The following is a 24,230-nucleotide window of genomic DNA, read 5'->3' as shown; positions in this document are numbered from 1 at the left end:
TTTTAATTGTCTGTCTTATTACAGAGTTGGAAGAGTTATCTATTCTAGATACAAATACTTTATTAGTTAAATGTTTTGCAAATATTTTTTCCCAATCTGTGATTTGTATTTTCATTTTCTTACTAGTAATTTTGGAAGCACAGAAGTTTTAAATTTTGGTGAAAGTCAATATAATCAAGAGTTTTTTTTCTTTTCTGGATTGTACTATTTATTTCATCTAAGAAATCTCTACCTAAACAAAGTCATAGTCTCTTCTATTTTCTAACATAAATACATAGTGCTATAGCTTCCAAATGCTGCTTTAAAATTTGATAAATTGTGTTTTCACTTTCATTTAATTAAAATATTTCTAATTATTTTCATTTTTTTCCTTTGAATCATGAGTTATTTAAAAATGTATTGTTTAATTTCCAACTATCTGGGGATTTTCCAGATATCTTCTGGTTATTGATTTATAGCTTAATTTTATTATGATGAGAGAACATACCTGTATGGGTTTAATTATTTTTAATTTGTTGAGACTTGTTTTACAGCTTAGCATATGGTCTAACTTGGTGCAGTTCCATAGCCTTTAAAAGAATATGTATCCTGCTATTGTTGGGTGGAGTCAATGCTATAAATGTCATTCAGATTAAACTGGTTAATAGTGTTATTCAAGGGACTTTCCTGGTAGTCCAGTGGCTAAAGACTCCATGCTCCCAACACAGGGGGCCTGGGTTCAATCCCTGGTCAAGGAACTAGATCCCACATGCCGCAACTAAGAGTTCGAATGTCAAAACTAAGACCCAGGGCAGCCAAATAAATAAATACTTAAAAAAAAAAAAATAGTGTTATTCAAGTTATCCATATCAAAGTGGATTTTCTGCTTAGTCACTCATTCTATCAAATATTGAGATCTGCCTATTTCTCCTTTTAAGTCTATCAGTCGTACTTGTATGTATCCTGATGGTCTGTTCTTCAGGTCATCACTTTGAGGTCCTTTTTATTCTTGATGAACTTGACCTCTTTTTCATTATGAATTGTCCCTCTTTATTCTTGGAAATATTCTGTTTCCTAATCTACTTTGTCTCATGTTAATAATGTTCAAACTACCACACAATTGCACTCATCTCACACACCAGCAAAGTAATGCTCAAAATTCACCAAGCCAGGCTTCAACAGTATGTGAACCATAAACTTCCAAATGCTCAAAGCTGGATTTAGAAAAGGCAGAGGAACCAGAGATCAAATTGCCAACATCCACTGGATCATCAAAAAAGCAAGAGAGTTCAGAAAAAACATCTATTTCTGCTTTATTGACTATGCCAAAGCCTTTGTGTGGATCACAGCAAACTGTGGAAAACTCTTAAAGAGATGGGAATGCCAGACCACCTTACCTGCCTCCTGAGAAATCTGTATGCAGGTCAAGAAGCAACAGTTAGAACTGGACATGGAACAACAGACTGATTTCAAATCAGGAAAGGAGTATGTCAAGGCTGTATATTGTCACCCTGCTTATTTAACTTATATGCAGAGTACATCATGTGAAATGCCAGGCTGGATGAAGTACAAGCTGGAATCAAGATTGCCAGGAGAAATATTAATAACCTCAGATATGCAGATGACACCACCCTTATGGCAGAAAGCAAAGAAGAACTAAAGAGCTCCTTGAGGAAAGTGAAAGAAGAGAGTGAAAAAGTTGGCTTAAAATGCAACATTCAGAAAACTAAGATCAAGGCATCTGGTCCCATCACTTCATGGCTAATAGATGAGGAAACAATGCAAACAGTGACAGACTTTATTTTGGGGGGCTCCAAAATCACTGCAGATGGTGACTGAAGTCATGAAATTAAAAGACGCTTGCCCTTTGGAAGAAAAGTTATGACCAACCTAGAAAGCTTATTAAAAAGCAGAGATATTACTTCACCAACAAAGATCTGACTAGCCAAAGCTATGGTTTTTCCAGTAGTCATGTATGGATGTGAGGGTTGGACTATAAAGCTGAGTACCAAAGAACTGATGCTTTTGTTGTGTTGGAGAAGACTCTTGAGAGTCCCTTGGACTGCAAGGAGATCCAACCAGTCCATCCTAAAGGAGATCAGTCCTGAATATTCATTGAAAGGACTGATGCTGAAGCTGAAGCTCCAATACTTTGGCCACCTGATGGGAAGAACTGACTCAATGGAAAAGACCCTGATGCTGAGAAAGACTGAAGGCGGGAGGAGAAGGGGACAACAGACGGTGAGATGGGTGGATGGCATCACTGACGCGATGGACATGAGTTTGAGTAGGCTCCAGGAGTTGGTGATGGACAGGGAAGCCTGGCCTCCACGGGGTCGCAGAGTCCGACATGACTGAACGACTGAACTGAACTGAATATAGACACTTGAGCTTTGGATTAGAACATGTCATTTTTTTTTCTTTTACTTTTAACCTACCTAGGTCTATTTGAAATGGCTTCCTTGTACTTAGGTGTTCCACAGGATTTTCGTCCCACTGTTCGCTTTCGGAGGCCCCTGCCTGCCTCTTGCACGGAGCGGCTCCCTCTGCGTGCTCTCGCTCGCCCCCTAGTGGTACACTGCTGTTGCTGTTTCTCGGTCCTCCTGGGCCCAGCCTCACTCAGAGCCTGTGTACCTGGGACCCACTGGGTGCGCCTTGGCGGTGTTCCTGCCCCTCGCCTTGGTCTTGGGCAGGAGAACCTTTCCTGCCCGCCCCGCTGGGACAAGTGGGGGCACTGACTTTTATCCTTCTCCCCGAAGCAGTGGGTCTTAGTTTCTGCCTCTCCTCCAGTAGTGTGCTGCGACCCGCCATCGCCCCCCCTACAACACCCCAGAAGCTTTGTAAAATTTTATTGAAGGATAATTGCTTTACAGAATTTTGCTGTTTTCTGTCAAATCTCAACATGAATCAGCCATAGGTATATATATATATCTCCTCCCTTTTGAAGCTCCCTCCCGTCTCCCTCCCCAATCCCAGAGGCTTTTTTTTTTTTAGTTTATTTTTTTATTGAAGGAAAATTGCTTTACAGAATTTTGCTGTTTTCTGTCAAACCCGCCCTCCAACATGCTCTCCCCAAGGCCAAACCGTTTGCCTGTTTGGAATTCAGTTCTCTTGGTTGCCTATGATGACCTCAGTTTTCTCATGGGTTTAAAAAATTAGTTTTGCAGATTACCTGGCTGCTTCTTGTCAGAATGGGAGTGACATTTTCTTGTAGCTTTCTACATCCTTAAGAGGAAGTGAAACCCCTCTCTTTCATTTTTACATCAAAATAATCAAAGGGGTTTCCGGACCTAAATGCCCTCTGACTCATTCCTAACCTTTTGTCAGGTGACATTTTGTGACTTGTGTCTCACAAGTTTTCTCATTTCCCCATATCTTAGTTGTGTTTGCTGTCGCTTGAATAGCTGGCATTTACTGAGCCCTACAATGTTCCAGCACTAAGTGCCTTGGCCCATTTTGAGCCCTGATTCGTCTCCTTTTCTCTCACACCCACATCCAGTCTATCAGGAGATCCTTTGGCTCTATCTATAAACATCAGTTCAGTTCAGTTCAGTTGCTCAGTTGTATCTGACTCTTTGCAACCACATGGATTGCAGCACGCCAGGCCTCCCTGTCCATTGCCAACTCCCAAAGCCTACTCAAACTCATGTCCATCGCGTCAGTGATGCCATCCAACCATCTCATCCTCTGTCGTCCCCTTCTCCTCCTGTCTTCAATCTTTCCCAGCATCAGGGTCTTTTCCATTGAGTCAGTTCTTCCCATCAGGTGGCCAAAGTATTGGAGCTTCAGCTTCAGCATCAGTCCTTCCAATGAATATTCAGGACTGATCGCCTTTAGGATGGACTGGTTGGATCTCCTTGCAGTCCAAGGGACTCTCAAGAGTCTTCTCCAACACAACAAAAGCATCAATTCTTTGACACTCAGCTTTCTTTATAGTCCAACCCTCACATCCATACATGACTACTGGAAAAACCATAGGTTTGACTAGATGGACCTTTGTTGGTAAAGTAATGTCTCTGCTTTTTAATGTGCTGTCTAGGTTGGTCATAACTTTCTTCCAAGGAGCAAGCGTCTTTTAATTTCATGACTTCAGTCACCATCTGCAGTGATTTTGGAGCCCAAAAACATAAAGTCTGTCACTGTTTGCATTGTTTCCCCATCTATTTGCCATGAAGTGATGGGACTAGATGCCATGATCTTAGTTTTCAGAATGTTGCATTTTAAGCCAACTTTTTCACTCTTTCCTTTCACTTTCCTCAAGGAGCTCTTTAGTTCTTCTTCGCTTTCTGCCATAAGGATGGTGTCATCTGCATATCTGAAGTTATTAATATTTCTCCTGGCAACCTTGATTCCAGCTTGTGCTTCATCCAGTAAGTGTTCAGGCGTCTCCGGTGGAGGCGTGGGTGGGCGGTGGCCTGCTGCAGGGCTGGGGGCACGGAGTGTAGCAGTGCATGAAAGCGACCTTCTGAAGGAAGTCACCATTATCTTCATCACCCCCACCATAGTTTGGCCCCAGGTAAATAACAGGGAGGGAACACAGCCCCACCCATCAACAGAAAATTGAATTAAAGTTTTACTGAACATGGCCCTGCCCATCAGAGCAAGACCCAATTTCCCCTTCAGTCAGTCTCTCTCATCAGGAAGCTTCCATAAGCCTCTTACCCCTCTCCATCAGAGGGCAGACTGAAAAATATCAACATAACCAGTTCAAAACTAAAAACAGAACTAACAAGGGCCCAGCCATTGCATTTATCCCCGAGAAACAAAGACTTACATTCACAGAAGAACTTGTACACAAAAGTTCATAGCAGCTTTACTTGTCATAGCCCAAGCCTGGAAACTACTCAGATGTCCTTCAGAGGGGGGAGGGTGAAACCAACTGAGGTGCATCCACACCACAGTATAAGTCAGTAAGAAAGAGGGTGAACTGCCGACACATGCAACACCTAGGGTTCGTCTCTAGAGAGTTAAGCTGAGTGAAAAAGCCAGCCTCAAAAGGATACATGCTGCAGGGCTTCATTTATCTGGCAATCCTGAGTAACATAATCATGGAGATAAGAGTATAGAGTAGTGGCTGTCAGGGTGAGCAACAGGAAGGAGGGGTGTGACTATAAAGGGGTGATGCCAAGGACAGTACCATAGAGCATCTTGACCGCTGTGGTGGTTACTCATGTATAGCCTACACGTGACAGAATTGTGTAGAGCTACACACACACACACACACACACACAAATAAGCACACATACAGCCAGGGAAGTCTGAATAAATCTGATTGATTATCCCAATATCAATTCCTTGGTTTTGATAGTTTGGTGGTTATATGAGATGTTGGGGTGTCTCAGGGAGGCAGACACGGGACTTCTCTGTGCATTTCTTTGCAGCTGCCAGTGAATCTATAATTTCAAAATAAAATAATAAAATACACGTAACTACAATCTAATTCCTTCTAATCGCCTGTCCTGCTATCAGCATGGTCCAAGCCACTATCATCTCTTGCCTGGATTATTACAGTGGCCTCTTAATGGGTCTCCATACTTTTACATACAGTTTATTCTCAATAGAGCAGCTTTTATAATCTTAGGCAGTTTTTATCATTTGTGGAAATAAATGACGACCAGCCAAATGGGAAAAGCAAAGGTTATTTTTTCAGAGCTTGCTACAGAGCAAGGGAGTCAGCCACCATTGCTTTGTCCTGGCAGAGACTCAAAGACAGGCAGAGGACTGGAAAGCTCTATAGTGAAAAATGGAAGGAAAGCTTCAAGTGTGCCCTGATTAAGGCTACTTGCAGTCTCCAGCTTTCAAATTGTGGTGCTGGAGCTGAAGAATTTATGCTTTTGAATTGCAGTGCTGTGGAAGACTCTTGCGAGTTCCTCGGACTGCAAGGAGACCAAACCAGTCAATCTTAAAAGAAATCAACCCTGAATATTCATTGGGAGGACTGATGCTGACGCTGAAGCTCCAGTACTTTGGCCATCTGATGTGAAAAGTCAACTAACTGGAAAAGACCCTGATGCTGGGAAAGACTGAAGGCAAAAGGAGAAGAGAGCCACAGAGGATGAGATGGTTGGATGGCATCACCAATTCAGTGGACATGAATCTGAGCAAACTTTGGAGATAGTGAAGGACAGGGGAGACTGGTGTGCTGCAGTCCACGGCATCACAAAGAGTGGGACGCAACTTAGCAACTTAACTATTCCGGCACCTAAGACATTGCTTGGTCTAATGCAAAGTGAGTACCCAACACAATTTTTTAGAATGAATGACTGAATGAATATGGGATTATGTGTGTATGCAGGTATATTTAATGACATCTCCTGCTTATTGGGTACTTGGAGTTTACTGGACATTGTGCTAAATGCTTTCATATATTACCCCCATTTTTACTCTTCATAGCTCTCCGATAGGGTATTGGGTTGGCCAAAAAGTTCATTTGGGTTTTTTCATGAGATCATATAGAAAAACTTGAATGAACTTTTTCACCAACTCAATATTACCAGAGCCACTTACTGTTCAGATAAGGTAATCCCAGGAGACACAGTGACCAGAGTCCCAGAACTTCTCAAGCACCTACATTAAATGTTTAAAACCTGAAAGTCTGGCTCTAAAATGCAAAAACTACAGAACAGCCCAAATTAATAAATGTCTAAAAAATGTCATCAATTGTTAACTTATATCATTAATTCTGTGTCAACTTCTTTAATTATTAAATATGTAGTATTCAAAAGAATTTCATTCTATTTGGAAATAATTTGTAGATATTTAACTCCGCAAGTACTTCCAGAATGTAAATGAATGCCCACCGAGTGCTGAGAACATGCAGATAATTACACCGGTGAATGAATTACTCTTAGTCAAATAATTTCCAAAGCAAACTTACAAAAATCACTTTGTGTTATCTTATGGTAATATGTCATATTTGACAATTCTGTGCATTTCAATAATTGATTTGGGGGAGACACCTCATCCTAGAAAGATCTTAAAATGCCCTTTGATATAATTGGCTCCATTTTGCAGATTTAGCTCCATGATCTGCAGTTTCCTTGATCCTCTCTCTGGTCAATCTCCCCCAATTCTCCTGGCCAAACCCTCACATTATCCGGCCTCCCACATCCCTCCTGACCCCTCATCACTGCTTTGCCAGCCCTGGGCCTGGGTATACACAGGGATGGGTGTGTGAACGTGCATGGGAACAGTTGGGCAAGGTGGGCATCTCCCAGACCTGCCCATCTGGTTCTACTCTTCACTTCTCTCCACAGCGGCAGCTCCTTTGCCCCCAAGATCCTCCCCAGCCTTTGAAAGCACTTCCAGGAGAAAACCAGCCATCCCCCAAACTGCCACAAGATGGTGCCACAAGCTCACGATTGGGCTTCTGCCAGCTCCTTCAAGAAGAAACGCAGGACAAGAGACAGCTGGGTGCCCCCCCACCCCCACCCCAAGCATCTTCTGTTCCCCTCAGGTGTGACTCTGGCCCCTCCAGGGAGACCCTCAGGGCCCTGTTTTCGCCCCTGTGGCAGGTCCTATGGTTTGGTCCTACCTCCTCTTGCTGTCCGTCTCCCTGTTGCTTTGTCTCTCCTTGTTCATCTTCCAGCATCCCCCTCCATCTGTCTGTTTCTCTCCCTCTCTGTCTCCCTCGGTCTCTCCTTTCTTCCTATCTTCACCTGTGCTCTGTCTTCATCCTCTTCAGCAAACCTAATGCTGCTTCATCTTACCCAACAAGTCCATTAAAAAAAAAAAATTTAATGTGTGTTTATTTGGCTGTGCTGGGTCTTAGTTGCAGCACACTAACTCTTGGTTGTGGCATGCAGGATCTAGTTCCCTAACTAGGGATTGAACTCTTGCCCCTGGAATAGGGAGCTTGGAGTCTTAGCCACTGGACCACCAGGGAAGTCCCGAAATAAGTCCATTTTAAAAACCAGTTGCTGGTGCCGGTTATGTGGTGGACACTGCCAATTTCTGGGTCAGTGGAAGCACACTGGAGTCCCAGTCCAGGGGAAGAAGCTCCCAGCTGAGGACTGTGGTGGGCAAGTCCCTTTGATCCTCAGTCTCCTCCCTCTCCTCTCCTCCCCTCTTCACTACTTTCCTCTCTCTCCAGCCTCTCTCCTGACTGAGTGGCAGCAGATCTGGGACAGCAGATGGGGAATATGCCCCCTTCTGCCCACCCCTACCCAGTCCACACCCATCCCCACACGGTGGAGTCAGGCTAAGTGGAGCAACACAAAGCCAGAATCTTAAGACCCTCTTTATTCCAAGCCAATCCCCACAGTCCCCACTGATGGAAGAGGAAGTCATGGGCTGGAGCCATGAGACACAGGTTCTGGGCCCAGTCCTGCCACAAATCCCTCTGGGAAGGCTTTATGGGGGCCTGCTGGTCCTCAGTCATCCCATCTGTGAACCAATCATCTCTTGTTGTCCTGGTTGGGGGAGCTGGACTCCACTTGGCCTAGGACAGGAATCAAGAACCACTCACCAGGAGGAACCAGAAAATTTCTCCTCCCATCTTCCACCCCTGTAAGACACAAACCTCCCCAAGGCCCCACCCCCTCATCACTCTCAATTTCATGGTTTTTGGCTTGGAGGCCCCACCAAAGGGCTAACCCAGTGAGGCCTGCGTGAGTGACACAGTGACCATAATTTACCACTGGCACTTCTCTTCACTGAAACTGTTCAGTTAATAAACACGCCAGAGCTGCCGCCTACCCCAACACGCCCCCATGTACACAGGAGTGCCGGAATCCTGCCCCCAGCCTGCCTTCCTCCCTTCTTTCTCCAGGGTGAGGTGTCAATCTTTGTCCAGAGCTAATCCCATCAGGGCTCGGGATCCCATTCCCTTCTCTTCCTCTACAGTCTCCCTCTGCCTCTCTCTCTACTGGATCTTTCCCCATAATATCCTCTCTCTTTCATCTTAAAAATACCCACCTCCATGTTAGCCAACGCAATTATAAAAGGGAAAGCATTCTAAAGCACTGATATGAGGAGGTGACATTGTCAACATCGGACTGTATATTGAAGATTAAGGACTACTGTGAATAAAAATACAGTTAGTAAGGTAAGAATGAAGTTAGTAAGATACAGAACTCCTACAGAGCAGTAAATTGCACTCTGATCAGATAATAAAATGAAAGGAAAGACCCCATTTACAGTAGAATCAGAAAAGATATAGTACCTGGAAATAAACTTTAAAAAATGTCCAAGACTGTATGAACACTGTAAAACTTCTGAAGAACAGTAAGAGGGGAAAAAAACAACACATAAAAACAGGCCGGTTCACGGACAGGAAGACTCAGCACCATAAAGACTGCAATTACTTGAGTTACTTCACACATTTAATATGATCTCCATAAAGATATAAACAGTTTTTTTGACCACTCCACTGGCAGGTAGGATCTTAGTTCCCCAATCGTAAATGGAACCCAAGTTCCCTGCGTGGGGAGCAGAGAGTCTTAACCACTGGACCACCAACAAAAGTCCCCTAAACAATTACTAGGGTAATTCTAAAGTTTATTTTAAAACAGCAACAAGAATAGGCAGAAAGAATTTCTTTTCTTTTTGTTTTTTTTTAATTTGGCTACGCTGCGTGGCTTCTAGGATCTTAGTTCTCAGACCAGGGATTCAACCCACATCCTCGGCAGTGAAAGTGCTGAGTGGTTAATCACTGACTGCCAGGACATTCCCAGAAAGAATTCCTTAAGAAGCATTAAAAAGAATTAATCTTATAGATATTCAACATTTTATGAAGCCTCAATAGTTAAAACCATGTGAGCTTAGTGCACAGACGAATGGAACAGAACAGAAAACCCTGATATAGATCCCAAGACAAACAGAAATACAGAGCACTGAAAAAAATGTGGTTCTATATATTTTATGCTCATTTAAATCCCAAGGGGTTTGTCAAACAATTACATGTAAAAAATAAAATAATGGAAGTACATGGAATTCCTTTATGATCTTAGAATGGAAGTTTTTCTTATAACTTAAAACCTAAAAGCCATAAAGTAAAATACATATCATTTCAAATACATCTGTCAAATTTCATGGAAAAATATCATAAGCAATGTCAAACTACAAACAATACACTGGGTTAAAAATTTTTACAACTTATATCAAAAAGAGCTAATCTCTCTCCTGGAAGGAGTTCCAGATGTCAAAACAAAAGTAGAAACAACCAACACTAAAAAAAATACATGAAATAACATTTCACAGGAAAAGAAACACAATAGCTCCTAAACATATTACAAAATTTCAACTTCACACAAACTGAGAGACATGAAAAATTTCAAGTTTTGAGGTAATTCAATGGGAAAAATATATCCTTTCAACATGAAGTGCTGGATACCCATATGGAGGGGGGGACGCGGGCTGGGGGAAACATCTCAGCCGTTTATCTCATGCTATATACAAAAAGTAACTCAAAGTACATCACGCCTAAAAGTACTAAAAGTTCTTCTAAAAGTTTATAGATTCAGCTAGTGCTTCAAGGCACTGTGCCTAAAGGTACTAGAAAACACAGGGGGAAATCTTCAACACCTTCGGCAAAGATGAGCAAAGATTTCCAGGAGAGGATACAAAACCTCTAACCATGAAAAAATTATAGGGATTTCCCTGGTGGCCCAGTGGTTAAGAATCCACCGTGTAATGCAGGGGACTCAAGTTTGACCCCTGGACGGGGAACTAAGACCATGAGCCGCGATGACTGAAGCAAGCCCGCTCTGGAGTCTACACGCCACCGCTGAGCCTGCGTGCCACAGCGAAGGAGTCCACACACTACAAGCATCCCTCATGACAAATGAGCGTCCCACCCGTGTGTCCCAAATAAGACCCGACACAAACAGACGAACAAATACATAAATACGTAAAAAATTACAGACTAACTTCATCAAAATTAAAATCTATTGCTTTTAAAAATAAATCGTTAAGAAGTTAGAAAGCCAAGCTACAGTCTGGGAGAAAATATTTCAAGTATCTGCTAAAAGACATGTATCCAGGATTTACTAAGAACTCCTAGAACTAACATGAATATTATACCAACAAGATAAAGCCAGATTTTAAAGTGAGAAAAAATATTTGACAGATACTTCACAAAAAGAGACATATAGCCAATGAGCACCCAAAAGGGGGCTCAAAGTCATCAGGCAGACCCACTGGAAATGACTACCACCACAAGTGTTGGCACAACCATCCAGGAATTGGTTTGGCAGTTTCTAGAGTCAGAAGAAATACTCCTCAGTATTTACCCAAATGAAAACATGTATCTATACAAAGACCTGTACACAGACAGAGGTCCAGAGAAGCTTTGATCAAAACTGAAAACTACTCAAATGTCCATCAACATGTGAGTATGTAAATTGTACCTCTATCCATTCAACAGAGTATCACTAACAATAAAAAAGAACAGTAACTATAGGTACACATAATAACATAGATGATTCAAAAGAACTACAGAAAGAAGCTAGACACAAAAGGATACACATGGCATGGTTTCACTTGTATGAAATTCTAGAAATGTGAAATTTAATCAAGTTATTAGTAAGCAGATCAGTGGTGACCTGGGCCTGGGGGTGGGGAGATTCAAGATTGAATGGGAAGGGATACAGGGAACCACATGAGTTGATGAAAACATTCTATATCTTGATTCTGGTGGGTAGTGGTTACTTGATGTTCCATTTGTCAAAGTACATTTAAAATGGGTGCATTTTATGCACCAACCAAAAGACACAGACTGGCTAGGTGGATGAAAACATATGCATGTATACCCCCCAAACTGTATGTAATTATATTTTTAGGTTAATCATGTTTCCATTATGGCTTGCAATTATAATTATCTTTTATCTGGCTACTTATTATGAAAAATGATAAACATCTTTTACTATTAAAAAATGAGTGCATTTTATCCTATTATCTGTTAAAAAGGTAAATTCTGTGCTTTTTATCTGGGACTGAAAAGAAACCCTGTGCTTTTGCTGGGATGGAAAATCCAAACCTTAAAAAGCAATAAACAATTGAACAACTTTCAAAAAAAATCACACTGAGATGAACTTTTTAATTTACTGAACTGTCAAAAAATTCCAGAGTTTAATAACACATTGTGTTGGCATGGCTGTGAGGAAAAACAGACTCTCACTTACTGATGAGGGGAGTGTAAATTAGAATAATCCCTAAAGAAGGCATTTGGCCAATACTAAATTATAAATGCTTTGACCTAGCAATTTCCTTTCTAGGACTTTATCCCACAGATGAACTTTAACCACAACAGCATATGTGAAAGGTTATTACTGCATGAATGTTTGAAATAGCAAAACATAAAAAAATAATCTGAATGTCTATCAATCCAAACCAGGTAAAATAAACTATGATATACCCATACAATTGAATCCTATGTAACTATTAATATAAAATTGAACAGGGAAAGTCTAGGTGTGCAAATGTGGAAAGAGTCTCAAGCACAATGTTAAGTGAACAGATTAACATTGTATTTGCTATGCTGCCATTTCTGTAAAAAAAAAAAAAAAAAAAATCCCAGAGAATAATATATTTGGATTTTCTTGCAAGTATATTTTTTTTTAATTCCAACTTCTTTTTTTTTTTTTTTTGGCTGTGCAGCACAGCATGTGGGATCTTAGCACCCTGGCCAGGGACTGAACCTGCACCCTCTGTAGTGGAAGCACAGTCTTAACCACTGGACCACCAGGGAAATCCCCAAACCCCAACTTCTGGAAGAATAACTTGGAAACTAATACCAGGGGATATCTGTTTGAAACTACATGGATGGAGTTAAGAGTATGAGGAACAATTTTCATAGCTTGCCTTTTTAAACCTCTCTATTCAAAATTAAATACTTATTTAAAAAATAATATCAGAAAAATACATTATATATAGATAAAGCATAGCGTAACTGTTTTAGTTACCATTATTCATCGGGTTACCTTGGGGAAACAAATACAGGAAGCGTCTAATGCAGAACAGGGGCAGAGCTGGCACACAGGATCAGTTACTACTACAAAATCCCTGCACACATCCCCCCTCAGACTTTAGGTCCCAGTTCCCCAAATCGGAGGTGCTTGCTACCCCTTCCTGTGGCCTCACAGGGACTCTCCCCTCTGCCGAGTGTCTCCCCCATTTCCTTTCTTCTCTCATGTCCGTGTAAACTGTGAGTCTCGGGCATCAACTCCTCAGAAAGCTTTCTCTGATGGACACCCTTTCCTCCCCCGCCCCTCACACCCTGGCCCCGTTAGGTGCCCCTCGTTGCACCCCACCCCCCGGGACTGCAGTCTGCTGGGTCCTCCGAAGCCCAGAGGCCTGAGCCTGTGGGCTCCCTGTCCTGGAGCGCTGGCCTTGCCAAGGAATGAGTTCCCCTCGATGGGATGAGGGCATTAACGGCTGGCAGCAGATTCTGCTCTCCACCCACACAGACATCTATAAAAGTTTCGGTTTCCCCCCATCATGCAGCTCCTCTGACACCCACAGAGAAAATCTGAGTTTCAGTTTCCCTTAAGCTCTCACGAGGAAGGCGCCTGGGGCTTCCCCTCCCACCCCTGGGGCACTGTGTGCAGCCGCCCAGCGACGGTGATGAACGGCTCAGGCAGGAAGCTCAGGGTCCAGCAGGGAGGGCGGACATTCACACAAGAACAGTAACAGAAGCAGCGGGGAATGGGCTCAAAGACAGCGCCAAAGCAGCGCGGGAGCCCAGGCCCCGCTAGGGCTCACGGGCGGTGGGGACTGGAGGCTTCTCAACAGGCGGCCCCGGCTGGGCGGCCTCCAGAGCAGTGGAGAGAGGGTCAGGGTAGGGTCCGCAGCCTGGGGCTCTGGCCCTTCAGGGAGGGGCCCTGGGGCTGAAACCTGAACCCAAAGGCAGTTTGGTCTACTCTGGGAGGACCTACAAGAGGAGGGCCAAGGCGGGCATTGCCAGGAACCAAAGGATAAACTGGATGGAGCCTGGTGCCAAGGCAGCTGGACAGGGCCCTGCGGGGGAAGGCTTGGTGCCAGAGGCCAAGCCAGAGGCTGTTCCTCAAAGAGAAGGCTCGGATTTCCGTTGGGTTTTTTCCACAAGCCTCTCTGGGATGTGAGATTCATTCCTTAGAACTCAAGATGTCTAAGGCCCTCCTTCTCTGGGGTCCCTGGGGTTTGGGCCAGACCAGCGGGGAAACAGTGAGCGGGGGTAAGCAGGAGGGGCAGGACAGGAGCCCCTGCCCTTCGCTGGATTAACGGTTTGCCCGACCCGCTCTGTCACACCCACATCCTTCCTGCAAACCTCTACCCAGACTATAAAGAGGAACATAGTGCCTGCTCCTGCCCGCTTTCAGACCCTCGTCAGGAAGGGGAACTGTGGGTGATTCAGAGCACTGTTGGGGCTCGCGTCATCCTTCAGGGCCTGGGTCCCGGGCTGGCAGCAGGGACATCACCTCGGAGCCCTCTTCCCCACCCCCTTGACCCCTATTTCTCTCCAGATACATTGTAAACAGCACATTTATTTGAGGTTTTCAAACCTCTGGTAAGAAGCACAGGAACAGCAGGGCTCTCCGTCATGCTGCCCTGGCCCCAGCCCGTCGGGCATGCAAGACTGAGGCTGGGAGATGAGTCAAGACACCCTCAGGAGCAGAGCCAGGGAGACGCCGCCCTGCCCCACTGTCTCCCTCCCCTCCCCCACCCCCAGTCTGGACCTGGACTGCAATCAGCAAGGCAGACCCTGCCCAATCTCAGATCCCTCCCAATGCAAGGACCTCTGCTTGGTCCCTTCTCTCTCCCTCCCTGAGCTGCTCTGACCCCCCTCTCTGACCCCCTCTTCTGGAACCTGGAGCCTGAGTCACATGCAGAGCTCCCTCACACCAGGACCAAACCAGCTGCTGCTGGGCTGTTTCTGTCAGCCCTGCCTCTCTAGCCAGGTCGCCAGAGGAGCAGAGCAGGCCTGGCTCTCCTGTTATTGCCTGTGTACCCAGTTGGGCAGAGGACCAGGATCAGCAAACACTTGTTGAGAGAACTGCTGTGGGTGAGAAGGGCAGGGCTGCCTGACTCAGCCTCTCCTAGCTCCAGTGTCTCCCAGCCTCCACTCACTGTCTCCCGCTGGGTCTGACACTCCCCAGGGCTTCAACAATCCAAGGTGCAGTGCCAGGGCTTCCTCCTCCAAGATGTCTCCCTGGCTAGGTGCCTGGCTCAGGGCCGGGCTACCGACAGGCAGCCAAACCTGCTACTTCAAGGCCTTGAGGACAGCCTCCAGCTTCATGGCCACGGCCAGGTCACCCTTCACCTTCAACCGCCCGCTCATGTAGGCCCCCAGGGGCCGCAGCTCCCTGCACAACAGGGCCTGCAGGTCCTCCTCGGACAGCTCCACCACCACGTCGGGGACGACATCAGGCACTCCGCGTCCCACCCTCCCTTGCCCTGTGGGGAAAAAGAAAGCTGAGAATTAGTGGGGGGAGAGCTATGCTACAGGGGGTAGAAGAGGTCAGCACATCCCACTGGGAGGGGTGGGAAGACTGGCGAAGAGCTCAGGCGCTAATACCCAGGGTTCAAGTCCTACTGGCTGTGTGACCACTCAGAGCCTCAGTTTCCAAACTGGTGAGAAGAGGATGATAATAATCACTAAGTCACAGGTTCATGATAATAAGTAGGTGAGATGATGCACAAAACGCACTTAGACAGGCCTGGCACGAACAGGCCTGCGATGTGTGCAGGGCTCTTGGTCCAGGCAGCTCGGCCATCTGGGCGGTCCTACTCATGGGGATGGGACAGGGAGCCCAAGGCCTGGGCAGTCACTGCCTGCAAATGGCATTTGAGCTCCTGACAGTTATGGGTTTGCCCTAAACTGCCAGCGGGAGCAGGGCCTGGGCTGAAAAGGACCACAGGTGGTGGGGCTATGAGCAACGCCAGGGGGGAAGGAGCGGGCAGGGGACAGCGGCACCTGCAGTGAGATCCAGGAAGTAGATGTTCTGGGGGCCGCTGGGCAGGACGACGTTGAACTGGTAGCAGGCCCCGACCTGGCTGACCAGGGCCTCTGACAGGAAGGGCTTCAGAGCCGTCAGCAGCCCCTCGGCCACAGGCTGCTTGGGGCTGGACCCGGCACCCCCGTGAGGGGCAGATGGCTCAACCTCGCTCACCATCTCCAAGGTATCTGCTGGTGGTGGCCAACGGGATAGGGGAGGAAGGCAGAGAGAAGGAAGTCAGTGCGCTAACAAGGTCAGGACGACGGTGGCCTCCCCTGCAGGCCCTCCTTCTCAGCGTTCTCTCTTACATCCCTGCAGGCCTGTGTTCATTCTCCTCCTCTGCTAAGAGGCTGCCCTTGAGTTTTTTGCCATAACCCCAACCCCCATTTCTAAACCACTCCAGCCTTAAGTCTAAAACTTTCTTCTGGATGCTGTTGCTTCCTCCCATGGAGGCTCCCAAAGGCCTCCGCACACTCAGACTCTTCTCCCTGCCTCAGTTCTGGCCAGCTCTAGAATCGGGGTGGCTGGAACAGCTGGGCAGGGTGTGCACTGCACAAGCTGCTTGGTTAAAGCAACAAGAGGCAAAGCTCAGTCTGTGCTGGACACCAAGATGAACGCCCTGGGGAGCACACCACCCTTTCCCTGAGGCTCCTCACCTGGTCCAGGGAGCCGGGCAGCTCCTGCCCCTGAAGGCACACTGCCTCCCAGGAGGTGGAGAGCCAGCTGCTGCAGGGAGCTGTCCAGGCTGGGCCCCGCTGGGCTGTCCTGGGGCGGCTGGAGCACGGCCTCCACTGCCAGCTCCACGCGGTCCACCTCTAGCCCCCAGGCCCTGGTCACATCGTTGATCTCCAGCTGGAGGAAGTGTGGGAGAAACAGCACTCACTCCACAAAGGCCCCATCCAGAGCGCCTTCTTTAGGCAGGCTGGTATGGCCATGGTAACACATGAGGTACCAGGCCCATGTACCCAGCCTGGACGTAGGCAGAGCGCAATTACAGTGGGAAGGTGTAGTGTGCACCAGGAGAGGGTGTGGGGCAGGGAGGAGGGGGTGATGCTAGGAGGAGGAGGAGTTATTCAGGAGAAGGGGGCATAAAAGGAGGACCCTTCCAGACAACAGGAACAGCATGTGACAAAGCCCAGAGAGGAGCACCTCAAACGTTCGAGAACTGTGAGTAACCACAGTTCCATTTAGCCAGACCCTCAAGAGTGGGCTGGGACACTGGAGACAGCCAAGGGGGCAGAGGTGGCTGCTCTCTCTCTCATTTGGACTTATTCTGAGGCACAAGGGGCCCCCGAGAGGAGTTCAGCAGCAAAGTGACAGAGCAGTCTTCCTTGTTGCAAAGATTCTCTTGGCTGCTATGTGGACACTGGACTGGAGGGGTGGAGGGTGGAGGCAGGAGACCAGGTAGGATGGTGTTTCAAACTGCAGGCAAATGATGCAGATGCTGTGTCAGGCAGAGAGGCAGCTTTGAGCCGAGACACACGGCGGAGGGGCACCACTCTGTAGACCCTAAGCTACAGGACACTAGAGAATCAGAACCACTGGGCTTCTCGGTTGCCTGAGTGTGTGAAAAGAGGAAGGATGCTGAGGAGCTGGGGGAGCCAGGTTTCTGATGTGGGTTCTTGCACAGATTATGAGTGTGGGCATTCACCCAGAAAGCACACACAGAGGAAGACACAGATATGGGGGTGGGTAGGCAAAGGATGATGAGTATTCCTTTAGGGAAGGAATAATGTATTTTTAAATACATGAAACTTGAGGTGTCTACGGGACAGCCAATCACAACTGGGTAAGTAGGTCCAGGAAGTAGGACAGAATAGGACTGGATCAGAGTGTCATGAATAATTAGTGTCCAGAAGTAGCAAAAAGCCCCAGGTGGATCACAGGTAAAAAGAGACCACTGAGGGAGGAAACAGAAGGGCAGGAGGACAGGGAGTAACCAGGAGTGTGGGATAACAAAGTCAGAGGAAACAGGGGATCCAATAATAAGAGAAGGAAGCACCCATGGAGTCCAAGGCTGCCTCCAGGTGAAATGAGGGAAGCACTGAGAAGTGCTCCCGTGCTGGCAAGAGGGAGGTCATTGTGGGGTCGGCTGTTTTAGGAGCCTAGGGAAGCCTAGAGTAACAACAGGAAGGGAGGAAGGAAAGAGAAGAGAGGGGTGAAGAGCTAGAAGGGGTGTGGGGCAAAGGGAGAGAATGCAGAAAGGCAAGAAGAGGATGAGCGGAGGGAGGGAGCCGAGTCCTGGCCTCCTCCCGAGCACCGCCCCCCCTCCACCAGCACTGGCAGTGCAGAGGAACCAGATGCTTCCAGGGAGGCAGGAAAACAGCACAGAGGTAGATGAGCTTCAAGGGGTAACCCTGGAGGAAGCTGAAGAGTTCTCACCCTAGAGCGCTTTCTCCTGAGGATTAAGAGGCCAGGCCTGCTGCAAAGGGATGGGTGGGGCTGGGGCCAGCAGTAGAGGAGGCTGGGTGGGGCAGGGAGGGGTGAAGCAGCAGGCACAAGTGGATAAGCAGCTAAGAGGGCCCAGCAAGGGAGAGGTGGGAAGCTGCAATTCCTCCAGGTGCAAAACAGGCAAACGGAGGAGTAAAAATGAGAGAAGTATGTCTGAACCAGGCCTTGCTGAAGGTGGGCTGGATTTCCTATTTCATTTTATCCAGGCACTGAATCCACTTTGCCAGGAGCTAGGTCAGTCTGGGTAATGGCCCTAAAGGATTCTAATGCCGTGGTACGGGACTCACACCCCCAAATGGCCTCTCTTGGCTTTGCTGCACCAAAGTAATGTGCAGCAAGGCCAAAAACAAAGGCCAAGAACAATCATGCATTGGAGGAGGAAATGGCAACCCACTCCAGTATTCTTGCCTGGAGAATCCCAGGGATGGGGGAGCCTGGTGGGCTGCCGTCTATGGAGTCACACAGAGTCGGACACGACTGAAGCGACTTAGCAGTAGCAAGCAGTGGACTGGAGGGCAGGGACAGGTGATCTGGCTCTGGCCCAGCTCTGCCCTTGACCACGGCTCTTAGGGGCAAGTCAAATAACTTCTGAGCCTTAATTTCCTTCCTCCAAAATAAAAGAGTGATGCTAGCCTTTGTGCAGCAAAATGCAAAGCTGAGATACACTGAGGCAGGCAAAATGCTATGTGTGTGAGAAGTATTGTTACTATCACAAATAGAATTTTCTTGGGAATTTCAGCCAGTTGATTTATTTCCTGAAGGGACTGGAACCTCCAGGACTGGCATTACCCACTCCCTTCCCTGTCTAACCCTGGGGAAGACAGAGGCTAGGGGAACAAGGAGAAACTTCACCCACGGTCCCCTGCCAGGACATGGGAGAAAGCCTGAGGTGAGCATGAGGAGCAGTTGACATGCCCTCACACGTGTATTTCAACCCTTCTTGTCACAGGAGGGATCTGAGGTGAATTCCAGTGTAACTGCTCACACTCAAGAGAAGAGGGAGGAAAAAGATCCAGAGCAAAGAACACAAAACCACAAAAACACACATGCTGCCTTGGGGAGCATGGAATTCCCCAGAAGGTAACTGGGCCAAGAAGGCCCCTGCTCCTTTCACCCACCTGCCCACCCAAGAGGCTGCTCAGTGCCCCTGAGGCCCGGCGTTGTCATGGCAATGCCCGCAGGGCAGTGAAGAGTGAAACCTCAGGCAGTCAGGGGCAAGACTCGAGAATTCCTGTCAGGCCACTCCCCTGGCCCAGCCCCTTCACCTCTCAGGCCCCGTTTGCCCAAGGTCGCTATGGTCTGTGCCCACCTTCCATCCCTCAGCCCACAGTCCCACCAAGACCACCGACTCTTCACAAGTTGTTACACTCTTGGGACACAAGGTAAACTGAGGCCCAGAGTGACCTGGTGCTTCGCTAAAGTGCCCCGGCAGGCAGAGCCGGGCCCATGTGCCAGCCACGGAACTCTGCCTGGTGCGGGGCTGCCTACCAGGAGCTGGTCGCTGATCTTGAGCGTCTCCATCTGGATCTCTCGCAGGGGCCTCCTGAGCAGGGCCTTGGTCATGGCGTTCTGGGCGGTCATGCGTGTGGCCGTGTTCAGGTCCTTCACCGTCATCACCGACAGTACCGGGTCCCAGATGCGGAACTGGACATCGGCCCCCACGGACAGCACAGCCCCATCCTTAGAGGCCAACTGTTAGAAGAGGCCAGGAGAGAGGGGCAGGGGCTGCAGGGAGGCCAGGCCCACTGAGACCACCTAACCTGGCCCTCTTGCCTGGTCACTGGCTCCTCGAGAACAAAATGGAAACCCCAAGTGCAGGGGATTAGATACATAGAGCAAGGATGTCCTCCCAGCCTCCCTCCACCTTTTTCTGGTGTCTTCCCCACCCCTCAGCCCTGATGGCTACTCACAGGCCAAGGTACTGACATCCACAACACACCCAGCACAAGCTCCCCACTTCCCCAGTCTGGGGGAGCCGAGAAGCCCCTCACCTTGCAGGGAGGAACATTGAAGGCTCGTGTCCTCAGATCTACCCTCTGAAAAGAGTCGATGAATGGCAGGAGCAGAACCATACCGGGTCCTTGAGGGGTGCGGATCCGGCCCAGTCGAAACACGATCATGCGCTCATAGGTGGGCACGATCTGCTCGTAATAGCAAAGGAAAGGATCACAAGCACTGAGCTGATGCTGACAATTATGTCTGCCCAGGTCTTTCCCTCGCCTCTCTCCCTCAGGTTCAGGGTCAGGGATCCTTAGCTGTTTCCAGATGGAAAAAACCAAGCTCTGAGAGATTAACTGACTTGCTCAAAACCCACAAAGTCCCCAAGTGAAACAGGCAAGATCTGACTCCAAAAGCCACGCTCTCAACTGCCATACTGTACTGACTTGATTGTCTGTGAAACCTTCTACCTGTGTGGTCTAAAGTTAAACATGACTCAAACCAGGAAATTGTCTGCCCTTGTCTTAGTCAAGGGACTAGCTGGGCCACTCTAACAGCAACCCTGAGGGAAGAGCTTTGCCAGCCTCAGGTTCCTGGAGTCCTCAAGGAAGGAAATATATCCAAATTGAGAAATGAAGGCTCAGAGAGGCAGTGACTTGCCCAAGGTCACACGATATTTGTTTCAGTGGCAGTTTTAGGATTAGAATTTAGGGCCTTCTAAGGACTTCCTTCCACAGCACCCCAAACCCTAAAATTTCCAGAGACACTGACTGCTGTCTGGGGCTGCACAAGGGTCAGCTTCCACCTCCACTGCAGCTCTCAGGTGCGAGCATCTACCCCAGCTCATCCTTTCCCTTCTGCCCCATCCCTTGTTGAAAATGAGGCTGAAATTCCTATTACTCATCACTTGCTGGGCCAGGTTGAGGGTTTTTCATTTCTAACTTAGCCTAACCCAAAGGGAAGAAGATATTTGTGTGCACCTTCATGCCAGCGTTCAGACCCCTAAACTTGGGCATTTGGGAAGATTTGCTTCTGCCACTTATTGGCTCCCAGTAAAGTTGAACCTCAGTTTCCTCATCTGAAAGGTGAGAATGAACAGTTCTTGTCCAGCCCATTTCACAGTGTTCTTTGCTCAATTATGTCCAACTCTTTGCGACCCCATGGACCATAGCCCACCAAGATCCTCTGTCTATGGAATTTCCCAGGCAAGAATACTGGAGTGGAGTGCCATTCCCTTCTCCAGGGGATCTCCCCAACTCAGGAGTTGAACCCAGGGCTCCTGCCCTGCAGGCAGGTTCTTTACCGTCTGCGCCCATTTCACACAGGTGTGATAATACTTAGAGGAAGCGGGCAGAGGACAGGAAATTCATGCACCAATGTTAAAGCTCTCAGTGTGGCCCAACCACTCTGGGGACTGACCCAGCCAGCCTTACCTTCAGGGCAAACCAACCAGAAATGGGGAAGGTGATCAGCAGCAGCAAGAACCCCAAGAAACTGATGAGGCCATGACAGAAGCAGGAGGGCCAGCTCTGAGGTGCATCTGGGGACAAGAGAGCAGAGACAGTCAAGAAATGCCAACTGGGTCTGGCATGACAGCTGCAGGCTGAGTGAACTTGGTCAAGTGCACCTTTTGCCCACCTCCCCTTTCAGTGGCTCCTTCCTTCTCAGAGCTAAAGTGTTCTTCCCTAACTCACAGTGTTTCATTTCACTGGAGTGCCCTAAAGACCATCAGATACTTGCCTTGCCTAATACTAACTCCATATCTGTGGGCAGGAGCTAGTTAAGGACTGTTCCTTCCTCCCACATATCAGAATCAATTTGTTCCAAGTTCCAACCTCACAAGGCCCATTCTCTGCTAGGCAGCAGTAATTGGAACTGAGAAGTTAATCACAGGACTGGGCTCTCCTCACTGGGCTGAGCAGGAGTCAATCCTTTTGTCTGATTTAAACCGCCTCCCACTTCTGGTAAAGCCAGGAGAAACTCAGCATCTGTAAACACATGCTAGGTTGAACTGAATGCCGCTGGCATAACACTTCCTCCACTATCGGCCCCGGAAGTATGCTTTCAATTTGGAGGTAATGCGTTAACCAAAAGGGGTAAAACGTCAATGGCTCTTCAACAGATGCCAAAGATGAGGGCTAAGATGCTCTTTCTTAACTCAGAATTCTTCACACTTTAATGTCCTAATGACCATCAAAATGCACGCTTCACCTAGTCCCCTAGAGGGACTAGGAAGACTTGGCTGAAGCACAGGTCCCTACCCCTGGTGAATGAGAATCCCATGATGGGATTGAAAGCTGAGAAAACCCCAGGATCCTGGGGATCCTCTCCCAACCCTGAACTGGAAGCAGACAGAATCCTCTGCTCCACCCTTCCAGGAACACCATACCCTTTGGGCTCTCTGAGCACCAGAATACTAAATCTCCTTTCCTGCTTCTTTCTGACCCATGTGGCCCCAGCAGGAAAAGAACTCTTGGATAGGGACAGCTGTCATTAGAGGAGGGGGTCACAGAAGGGCCGAATCCTCTGGGGTTTGGTTGTCAGACTGAGGCATGTGGGATCTCACCTCTGGATCAAGGGAACTACTCAAGGCTTTGAAGAAAAACAGGGCCTGGGAAGACACGACAGGCATCTAAGGGCCTGACTTTTTGGCCTGCGCATCTCCACCAGGAACCAGGGAGATACTCAAGCTTGAGGAATCTAGAGGTGTCCCCTGAGGTTAAGATTCTGCCACTTCTCGGCGGCCAAGAGCTCTTGGAGTGCTGGTGACTTCCTATGCCTTGACCTTAGTTTCTTTCTGGGCAAAATGGAAACCCGAAACCTTTGGGCTGATAAATGCCAAGAAGAAATGAGGTGGGGTGAGGCTTCATGGAAGATGAGAGAGCTCCAGTGCTGCCGCCCCGTAGCTCAAAGAAGGGCGGATGGGCGGTAGTGTCCCAGCGCCTGATCCAAGCCCTTCTCCACATCGTGGAAAACCCCTCTCAGTCCCTCCTCTTAGGCTGCGAAGACGCAAGACACGCTGATTCCCAAGAGGCAGAGAGTTCGGGGGTGCCTGCTGATCTCCCTCGGATCCGCTGCGCTGGGCGGCCACTCACCGGCCCCCGGCCCCACGCCGCCCGGCTCCGGGGACAAGCAGCCCTTCTGCGAGCCCAGGAAGCCGAAGTTCGACTGCTGGAAACGGTCAAAGTCCCCCAAAGGCAGCGCCCGGTACCCAGCCCTGCCAAGCATGGTTCCCAACAGAGGGCACGCCCCGCGCCCCAGGGCAGTGCGGGGCTCGACCAGCCAGCCGCTACACTGCCCCGCCCCCGCCGGCCGCCGCTTCCGGTTTCGGCTGTGCAGCCGGGCGGGGGCGGGGGGCGGCCCGAGGGCAGGAGGAGGAGGCCAACCGCGCCCGGCTCGTACCGTTGCGTAGCGCCCTCTGCGCTAGGAGGACCGAACTGCGACCGCGGGGCTGGGAGGAAGGGTAGTCATGTGCTCCTGGAGGCCCGCAGCGGTCCGCTCCTCATACACCTTTTCCCACTGGGTGTTAGAAAAGGAGCAGGAAGAGAAGCTGAGCTTTGTAAGGGAGTTTTCAGGAGCTGAATCTTCTCCAGAAGCAAAGAAATGCTACCAGCCGTCTCAGCACAAACTAACAAACTCGGGACGGGATTTGGGGAAGGTTGCCTTTAGAGTTTCTACAAGGCATAATCACATTATTCCCGTTCGTATCCCTGAAGCTCCATTACTTCGGCCACCTGATGCGAAGAGCCGGCTCATTAGAAAAGATCCTGAAGCTGGGAAAGATTGAAGGTAGTAGGAGAAGGGGACGACAGAGGATGAGATGGTTGGATGGCATCACCGACTCAATGGACATGAGTTGAAGCAAGCTCCAGGAGACTCTGGGAGATGGTGAAGGACAGGGAAGCCTAGCGTGCTGCAGTCCATAGGGTTGCAAAGAGTCGGACATGA

At 48.3% G+C, this 24,230-nt stretch overlaps 1 protein-coding gene across 3 annotated transcripts; it reads right to left on the bottom strand.

Moving 5' to 3' along the window:
- Nucleotides 1–9,822: 9,822 nt before the first annotated feature.
- Nucleotides 9,823–23,643, bottom strand: STOML1 (stomatin like 1). Of its 3 annotated transcripts, none has more exons than XM_043922123.1 (7): nt 23,378–23,643; nt 21,716–21,822; nt 20,336–20,485; nt 19,833–20,036; nt 16,550–16,745; nt 15,872–16,084; nt 9,823–15,351 (listed from the first exon to the last, which is right to left on the bottom strand). In XM_043922123.1, exons 1-7 carry the CDS (start codon nt 23,508–23,510, stop codon nt 15,158–15,160), a joined length of 1,197 nt encoding a protein of 398 aa, XP_043778058.1. In that variant the 5' UTR covers nt 23,511–23,643; the 3' UTR covers nt 9,823–15,157. The 3 variants fall into 3 exon arrangements, with proteins under 3 accessions (XP_043778058.1, XP_043778059.1, XP_043778060.1); XM_043922124.1 differs by having other exon boundaries at nt 15,872–16,081; nt 23,378–23,608; XM_043922125.1 differs by lacking the exon at nt 23,378–23,643 and adding an exon at nt 22,849–23,366.
- Nucleotides 23,644–24,230: the final 587 nt, after the last annotated feature.

The sequence above is a fragment of the Cervus elaphus genome, chromosome 13 (assembly GCF_910594005.1).
Source record: "Cervus elaphus chromosome 13, mCerEla1.1, whole genome shotgun sequence".
NCBI lineage: Eukaryota > Metazoa > Chordata > Mammalia > Artiodactyla > Cervidae > Cervus > Cervus elaphus.
The sequence above is the reverse complement of the archived record's forward strand: the minus strand, read 5'-3'. Positions and strand labels throughout refer to the sequence as shown.